The sequence below is a fragment of the Vespa velutina genome, chromosome 3 (assembly GCF_912470025.1).
Source record: "Vespa velutina chromosome 3, iVesVel2.1, whole genome shotgun sequence".
NCBI lineage: Eukaryota > Metazoa > Arthropoda > Insecta > Hymenoptera > Vespidae > Vespa > Vespa velutina.
The window spans coordinates 7371811-7381786 of NC_062190.1; the positions used below are offsets into that span (position 1 = coordinate 7371811).

Sequence of the window (9976 nt, forward strand, 5' to 3'; positions counted from 1 at the left end):
TTTATATTAATTTCTATATCTATAACCAAACATCATCTTATAATTAGTATCAATAATTATTTTTTAAAACTCATTAAAAAATACTTATATCGCAATTAGCAAAACACTACTACTTATGATTTAAAATGAATAATTCATTAAAAAAAAAAAAAAAAAAAATGCAATGTCACATATGTTAAAAACCATAATTTAACGTATTTAAGCACTCACTTCTACATTTTTATATTATCGTAAAGACTATATTATCATATAGAATTGTACTTTAAGAATATGCTATAAAATATCTTGTGCTTTAGCTTGGAGATGTCTAAACTTTTTATTTAAAAAATTTTATTTATTTAAAGCTTAATGGAATAGCAATAATGAAAGAGGTGCTTTTGTTTTAAAAGTTTAGACAACTTTGTGTATATATATATATATATATATATATATATATATATATATATATATATATATATATATATAAATTTATAATATATACCTAAATATATTTAGGAATCTGCAATATTTATTTATTTGTTTGTAAAAAAAAAAAAAATATTAATATAATGTCTTACAATGCGAGCCTAAAATTATAAACGTTACAATCGAAAGTGTTCTATCATGATCTAACGTATAAACAATAACATCATAAACGATAAATAAATATATATATATATTTATTTATTTATTTATTTGTCGCATGTATATATATATGCGTTTAATCATTGAATATATTCAGATCATTATTTTAGTATAATTATAAAAAAAAAAAGTAATTGATCAATTAAATCTAAAATGTAATAATAAATATATATATATATATATATATATATATATATATATATATACCAGGGAAGATGGTTCTCTTTCTTTATTTTATATTTTTCCAACAATAAGATGAAAAAAAAATGGCATTGCCCAAAAGGTCCAGACTACTATTATCCATGCGTTTCGTGAGAATGCCGGACTCTTTCTGTTCCCGGATAATATCTACTTTCTTTGCTAAATACAAAGCAATAAAACGACGTTTCGGTTCCCATTCACTTCTTGCACATATATCGAATTACCTACCTAAGTACTTTGAGGGGTTTCACGCTTAATAAGATTTCATCTGTAGCAGGGTCAATCTATTACCACGCAGTGCATATACATATATATATATATATATATATATATATATATATATATATATATACACCACGTATATTCAATTTGAAAATTTAATATAACATTAATATCAATTATCTTACAATATCGTTTTATGATAAAAAAAAATATTTTCTTATACTTCTCTGCCAATTATTTCAAATTCCTCATCATCATATAATATTAAATTAATAATCATAGATGAAAGTTTTGAAAAAGAATTTATTATCACAAAGCGAAACCATAGATATTTTTCTATACTTAAATGAATACGTTCTAGTTCGATCAAACGTATCAATTTTACATAGAACAGTGAAAGGAAAACGAGGGCATAGCGTTAACATATTTCTTGTCAATATGTAAACCGGAATCTTAAAAGAATCATCTATATAGCATTGACAATCTATGTGTGAGGCTGATTAATGAAATTCGTTGAATGGAGCATCTACGTGGTAGTCTATTTCTTAAAATGAAAGATGACGTATTTCAAAGTCTCCAGGGTCTCCAATTCAAATGTATTTCCATGATGACGCAGTGTTGCGTTCCATAGAACCTATAACTAGATACATACATCACACACACATACACACACATGTGTGTATATATATATATATATATATATATATATATATATATATATACATATGTTATGTGCTATTTGTAGTTCAGTAAAAAAAAAAAAGAAAAAAGAAAAAAAACAGAACACACCCTTCTCTTTTTTTTGTCAACTACTTTGCATTCGCCCTACTAAATCATTCTTTCTTTCCCCCTCCATATAGATTTATCTTACTAAGCAATCCACCATTTTGAAAAAGAAAAGGCGGGAAGGATAAATAGTTTGAATTTTCTTCGTACGTGATATGACGTGATTATAATATTGCGTTACGTAGCAAGAAATATATATATATACAATTACACGCGTCAGTTTGTATTATTTCTTGAAAAATGAGAACAAAGAATAACTTTTGGTTATTTGATGTCGTAAGTTTTAAAATTTATTTCGTCATGATTCGAAACAACATTTTGATCGAGTGGAAATTACGAAAAATATATGTATATACGTATATTATTTTACAATACAATAAATATACATAATACATACGTGTACTTATACAATATAAAACATATTACTTTTATATTATATTTTTTATTTATAATATATAATTACATAAATAATAATAATAAATATAAATTTCTAACGTTATATATAATTTATAAATACAAAAATATATAGTTAAATAAATAAATTTAATAAATAAATATTTAATATATATATATATATATATATATATATTATTTATTATTTAAAAAAAAAAGAAATATATATATATATATATATATATATATATATATATATATTAATTATTTTATTAAAAAATTTCATCTTGTAATTTCTTAACAATTTATTAAGATCGCGTGTTACGGGAAATACGTTCAGAAAAAAAATCCCAAAGGTGTATAATAGTGTGTGTGTGTGTGTGTGTGTCTGACTGTTTATTGTGTGTGAGTACAATATCACAGATTCGAACCATGGATGTATTTGTGTATCTGTGTAACTATACAACAAACCAATAAAACGTCGTATAACATTCTCTCTCCCTCCTTCTCCCATTCTATACTGTCGACGTTACGACGTTCGTACTCCCGTGGTTTTCCGACGTTCAGTTTGCGATTGCTTTTGCATCGAGAAAGACGTTCTGCCGTTATTAGATATATCCTCGTCGAAACTTTTTATACGGAGTTATGTTACGGAATAACACGTGAGGAGTGGAATCTACATCAAGTTATATATATATATATATATATATATAATTATTTACACGGTTTGTACTTCCATGAATACTTTAAACCAGGAAGTAAGAAATCTTTTTCTTTTTTTTTCTTTTTTTTTTTTTTAAAGATGTAAGAACCTTATATTTTTTTTCTTCGATATATTTTTTTATCTCTTTAGTTAGATATCTCTATGTGTGTGTATACGTGTGCGGGAAGGGGGGAGGGAGGGAGGGAGGGAGGTATGTGTGGTGTGTGCACGTACATGCGAATGACGCATGTTATGTACTTTGTTACGATTATATACTAATGATTTATTTATTCATTAATATTCAGAAATATTTCATTGATAAATGTTTATTATCTATTTCTTTTTTTTTTTTTATTTTCTTATTGAATAAAAAAATTTGTTTTTAATATGGCTGCACGTATGTACGTATATATATATATATATATGTACATACGAACGAAATAGTTCCGTTTGTGACTCAGTATCAGGTGTATAAGATGATCACGAAATGCTTTTATTTTTATTTTTATTTTTATTTTCTCTTTGTTCGTATATTTCATTTTCTTTTTCTTTTTCTTTTTCTATTTTTTCGTCCTCTTTCCTTTGTACATTTTCAAATTTGCGCGCGTTTCTTTTGTTTACCTTTCTCCCGTGCTTTCTTCTTCCTTTCTCTTTTAAAATAGGTTCGTAAATTTCCGTATAAAATTAGAATGCTTTGTCCCTTTGTATATGATGACGTGTATATGTAATATAGTATGTGTGTATCTACATGTGTGTTTGTTTATGATGGAAAAAATTCCGTGCGTGAATTATGGTGTATGATGATTTATTTCCCTCCTTTTTTTTTCCCCCACGAAATATCGAAATTATACGTACACATATGATCAGAAATAGGAAATATATATATATATATATATACATGTGTGTGTGCGCGCGCGCGCATGTATGTTTAATATGTCGAATTATTAAATTATGACAAAAAAAAAGATACGTCAAAAAGAAAAAAAAAAGATAGTTTTTTTTTTTTTTTTTTTTAGGTTAAATGAATTATTTACATTGAAAGATCGCAATAAACGTAAGATTATCGTGACGTTCGTCATATAAACTGTAAAGAAAAATATTTCCAATGGGGGAGAGTATAAAATTATTCATAAAAAATAATGTTACACGAAAGAAAACATAAAATGGTTTTGTGTGAATAAGTTTTACGTAATCGTGCACGTTAAAACTAGTCGAATAGCGCGCGCAAGGCACGTGCTTTTTAAAGATTTCTAAAGCGATCGTAGATATTAATAAGAAAATATTAGCTTTTAATAAATGGCGTACTATGTATAGTTTTAACGACGAAATTGTAATTTTTCACAGTCACTTATTTATTTTTAAAATATGTAAATATAACATTTCATCTGTCTCTCTCTCTCTCTCTCTTTTTATTTTAATCAGTATATACATACAGAGAAAAAATAAAGATGACGGTATACATACACATTCATACATGCGTGTGCGTATGTGTACGCGCGCGCGCGCGCGCGTGCGTTTGTGTGTGTGTGTAAAAGATAAAGAATATTTCAATGATACTTAAATGACTGTTATCAGTTATTTGGGCAATAATATATTATCTTGTTTTATAAAAATCTCATCAAGTATTTTCTTTGATAATGGAACAATTATATTTCTTTCTATTAATTATATTTTTCCCTTTTCTATTATCTTTTCTTTTATATTCTTAAATTTCTATTAATCTGAAAATAAAAAAAAATAATAAATAAATAAAAAATTAAAAAAAATATAATGAGTAAGATAAATAAATAAATCAAAATAACAAAAAACAAAAAGAACAATATATTTTTCTTAATTATGAACTTTTTGAATAACGTTTAATATTGTTCATATATTATATCATCATATATGAATACTTAAACATATTCGATATTATATGATTTGTTTTAATATTAAACATCATCACAATATTAAAGAACATTGTTATTGATATTGGAATTATTAAGGAAAAAAATAAATAAATAAATAAAGAGAAGGTACAAAGGGAAATATGAGAATGCAGTTAGTTGATGCAACTATTTGGATGGAACATAGACCAGCATAATTCGTTATTAATAAATACAGATCGATCGCATGACCGCGACCTCGAAGGTGTATATACTACCGTTATTTTCCGCTGAAATAACGCAAGAAGCAAAAAAAAAAAAAAAAAATTAGCCAAATGTAAATGTATTTTTTAAGAAGAAAAAAAATCATGCTTACTCTTTATATCATATAGTAAAATATATTCAGTATTTTTTACTAAAGGTTATCTGGATAAATACATATAATATACATATATATATATATATATATATATATATATATATATATATATAAATGATCTAATAAATTTCTAGTAAAAAACACTAAAAATTCTAATATTACGCAAATTAAATAGTTACTGGCAGATAATAGTAAAGATGATCTCTATTTTGTACATTATTTATGTATATAATATATATATATATATATATATATATATATATATATATATATATATATATATTATATTTATTCTTTTGTTTTTCTTTTATATTTATATTTTTTATTTTTGTTTTTTAAATACAAACATTATATATATATATATATATACATATTGATTACAGGATTCGAACGTAGTAAGTGGCCGTCTGATAAAGCGAGAAACTAAGGAGAGATCATAGTTCATCATTATCATCGAAAAGTTTCTTTTCGTTATTGATCGAGAGAACTTTTGGACCATCAAACGAATTGGACAAACATGTATCAATTATCGTTGAAGATTTTACTCGCTGTATTGTTATTTGGTAAGATCGATGGTTTCGATTAAACGAAAGGGAAATTGAAGTATTTATTTTTCTTGTTTGATATTTTGAATAAAGAGAATTCAAAATGCGTGTGCTTTTTTTTTTTTTTTTCCACATTCGATGAATGAACTCAAAAAATTTTTCATATAAATTTTTCATAAATCGAAGCAAGAATATTGCATATATTTCTTCATCATTCTCTTTCATAATCGCATACGATAAATTGATTCTAAAGAATTCTGAACACATCCTTCGATCATTCTTATAAACAGATAAAAACATTCTTGTATGATAAAAAGCTGTAGAGTTTTTGTAGTCATAACAATAAAGAAAAAAAAATATTTAACGATTTCGCAACATACGATTGAAACGTTAGATGTAAATTAGATGGTAATTTTAAATGAACAATAAACGTACATTAGAAGGAACGATAAAAACAGATCGTGTGAAAGACGGATCATAATAACATCTCTTTCTTTTTCTCTCTCTCTCTCTCTCTCTCTCTCTCTCTCTCTCTCTCTCTCTCTCTCTCTCTCTCTCTACGAATAGAATTGTTCTCGTGTCTCTTCTTTTATCAATTAAATTCAACTCCTGCATTAATCAAATTCAATTCCTACCAATTAATTTTTACTACCAAATTATCTAAGTTTTCTTTTTCTTCTTTTTATTCTTCTTCTTTAGAGAACCTAACATTTACGGTATCCATTGAAGAATTCAATATCCCAAAGAATAACTCGAAAGAATTGGAAAATATTTTAGCTGGTGTAGGAAATACAAATGATACGGATAAACAGCGAACGGATCAGATAGATCAGGCAGATTTTCATCAGAAGGAATTTTTTAAGAATACTAAAAGAAATTCGACGATCGTCGAGAAAGAAAATCAAAAAACGTCATTGAATGAAAAGGGTATGCAATGCGTGATCGATAAACTGATAAAAAAAAAAAAAAAAAGAAAAAGAAAAAAGAAAAAAAAATTCTCAACCAAACGAATATCATCTATAAAATTCTTTTTATCTTATCAAAATAGCATCAACAAAGGAATTATCCCCGACGTTGCAGAGTGCAAGAGAATTGCCGATTGCGCTGAATCATACTGATCAAAACATTAATCAACGACCAGTCGAAGAGACGACGCCAATTAATGGGGTAACTGAGAGTCAAAAATCAAATGATTTTATCGGCGAACAAAAGAATTTGAATGAATGTTGCGTAACTCCACTTGACGAAGATGTTACAACCATTAAAACGATGCAACAAGAAAACACTAATTCGTCCATTAGCACTACCTCAGGTTAATGAAATTTTCTAATTGTATGATGACATTTGGATTGAATCGATGAACGAGATAGGTTGATCATTTCTTTTTATTTTATTTTATTTTATTTTATTTTATTTTTTTTTTCTTTTTTAATTTACAGAAATTACACCGACGACCACAAACAGAAGCGTCACGATCACTCCAAAGGATGTTGTTTCAAAAATTACTCCAGCGTCCATTGACGTGAATGACACAAAAAAGGCCGGCGATTTAAACCTACAATTAAAACCTACGATGTACGAAACAGTTCCTTCTGAATTGATTAATGCGACAATAGAAACTAGCACGATATCATTGAGTACGTCAAAATAATTCGATTTTTATTTTTGTTCTCATATTGACACTTATTTTTAAATGATACGAAACATATGTGTGAGTGTATATATATATATTTATACAAACGAGATTATTATTTTTCTAGAATCCTCCGAGATAACAACCACCGTATCCTCCGTTATAACCACCGTGTTAACCTCCGAGAATGATCAAGTAAAAGTTAGAAACGATACTGTGATGTTAAAAAAGGAGAAAGAAGTAGAACACGAAGGATTAAGTCTGAAAAGCAAAGAATCTATCAGTAAAGAAGATACCAGTGGAAGTATGCCACCTGGTATTATTGCATTGGTAACAACTATTACGTTTGCTGTTGCGATCATTATTGGATATATCAGTATGGTTATCTGGAAGCAATATCTCGAGTAAGAGCAATATGATTCATATATATATATATATATAGATGTATATCAGTACATCTTATCTTGGAGATACTTTGAATTATTTATATTCATAATAATCTTTTCATTCTTTTCTTATCAATTTTTTTTTTCTTTTTTAGGCGCAAATACGGACGTCGAGAATTATTGGTGAACGAGTTGGAATTTGATACAAACGATCTGAGACATTTTGAGGTACTGTTATGAAATATGTATATTATTTTTTCTTTTTCTTTTTTTTTTTTTTCTTCATATTGTAAACGAATTTCTTATGGGTTACTTTTTTATAGCTCTGACTTTGGAAAAGCAAGGATGGTATATAGTCTGATGTATGCCCGCTGAGTCATACACAGATCACGAGGTAACTCACGATTCGTATTATAAATTTCGTGAGATAAAGGAAATTTTGAAAATCTGTGATATTGCATGTGTGTGTGTGTATATATATATATATGTATATATATATATATATATATATATATATATGTATGTATGTATGTATGTATGTATGTGTATGTATATATATAAAAAACCGATTTTTGTGTAGAATCTAATCGGTTTGTTGTAACAAATGTATTATTACATTTGAATATTTTCGTACTTTACTATTTCCTACGTAAGTTATAATGTGTGTTCCTATATAAAATCATATCACTTTAAGGAAAGATTTTATTTTTATCGTATTATTAAAATACTGACGTGTTAGAAGTAGAAAGTAATGATAATAAATTTAAGAAAATTATTTCGTATATATACAAACAGTTTCATATATTAATTATTATATTACATGCAGGACACTAACAAGACAACGAGTGAATATTTCATATGAATGATAGGCGTTAGAATTATATGATTAATGAATATCATGATCATTACTTTAAAAGCATAACTGTGTAATCAATGATATATAATATTAAGAAAGACAATAGTATTTATGCTACCGATGAAAACTATTTGTTTTTTTCTGTAGCATGCTTCATAAGTGTATATATTTCAAAAAGATAATAATAAACCATGTATGTTATTTTTTTATATAAGATACATTTTATTTAAACTGTTACCCAAATATTATGCAAATCATTAAATTTATATATATATATATATATATATGTACATACATGCTTTACGGATTAAGACAATTTTTTTAAGAAAGCGCAAGTTATAATTAAAATTTATACAAATAATATATATATAATTTTAAATTGGTATATCCAAGAATAACAATCTGTTCCTCTTTTTCTCTCTCTCTCTTTCTCTCTGTATATTTATTTATAAATTATTTCCGGTATTTTTTCAACAATCAGGTAAATAACATGCATACCTTATTTCTTGATAATTAATCATTTCTATAAATCCTTGGTAATACAATAATGCGCTATCTACAGAAAAACAAGGAATAGTTTATAATACATGAAATACTTATTCCATACCTTTAAGAATTACTTTTTCCTAACCGTATAAAACAGTATAGTGTATTTGTGTTAACCGGTATTTAAATAACAGACAGCTTGGATTTATTTCTCTTTCTTCACGACCAATGGACCAACATTGTCGTTGACCTCTTTATTGAATGGTCCATGAGATCCATCACAGTATGGCCACTGTAATAAGAAAGCATTTGTTATTTTTTTTTAAATCTCTAATTTTTTATTGACTTTTATATATACTTTTTTTTTCTATGATACACTTAATAAAAGCTTTTTCCAAATATATCATAAAATAATAACTTATAGATAAAGAATCTTATTATACTTGTTATATAACACTAGTTTCATAACTAGAATTCTTGGATGAATATAAACTAGGTCATATATAAAAGTTGCTCTTTATATACAGAACGTATAATTTTAGTTAGTCTATACGTAATATCAAAAACATTATCAGAAAAACTTACATTTTTAGACCTCCAGCAACGGCAGAAAACGGCCTTCTCTGTTATATCTTCGACGTCAATGATATCTACTACTTTATTAACATCTTTTTTAATAGAAGGATTTACTCTACCACATGGCTAAAACAAAAAATATATAAATCGAATATAACTAACGTTATTTATTAGCATTAATATTTTATAAAGTTATCATACGCAAGAACCATAAAATGATAAACATATATGGTATTTAACGAATTAACATGGATTATATAAAAATAATATAGAAATAAAGAAACATCATTAAATTTCATTTGTTATATATATATACGAAAA

General features: G+C 26.0%; 2 protein-coding genes across 4 annotated transcripts in view; one reads left to right on the forward strand and one right to left on the reverse strand.

Moving 5' to 3' along the window:
* Positions 1–2783: 2783 nt before the first annotated feature.
* Positions 2784–8802, forward strand: LOC124947974. 2 transcript variants are annotated; one of them, XR_007100562.1, is made up of 9 exons: positions 2784–2951; positions 5557–5736; positions 6418–6645; positions 6767–7030; positions 7158–7355; positions 7479–7755; positions 7893–7965; positions 8061–8131; positions 8564–8802. XR_007100562.1 is itself a non-coding variant. In XM_047490892.1 (8 exons), the coding sequence occupies exons 2-8, from the start codon at positions 5691–5693 to the stop codon at positions 8064–8066; spliced, it is 1092 nt and encodes a 363-aa protein (XP_047346848.1). In that variant the 5' UTR covers positions 2784–2951; positions 5557–5690; the 3' UTR covers positions 8067–8802. The 2 variants fall into 2 exon arrangements, 1 of the variants encoding a protein (XP_047346848.1); XM_047490892.1 differs by having other exon boundaries at positions 8061–8802.
* Positions 8803–9001: 199 nt separating this feature from the next.
* The window catches only part of LOC124947975 (CDGSH iron-sulfur domain-containing protein 2 homolog), a 1575-nt gene continuing 600 nt past the window's right edge, over positions 9002–9976 (reverse strand). The window contains exons 3-5 of one of the 2 annotated variants that reach the window (XR_007100563.1): positions 9665–9781; positions 9225–9371; positions 9002–9149 (exon numbers count right to left, since the gene is read on the reverse strand). Coding sequence is in view for 1 of the 2 variants with exons in the window: in XM_047490893.1 (XP_047346849.1) it covers positions 9285–9371; positions 9665–9781 (204 nt within the window). In the remaining variant the exon portion in view is untranslated. Of the gene's footprint in view, positions 9372–9664; positions 9782–9976 lie in introns of both variants that reach the window. The other variant, XM_047490893.1, reaches the window with a different exon arrangement.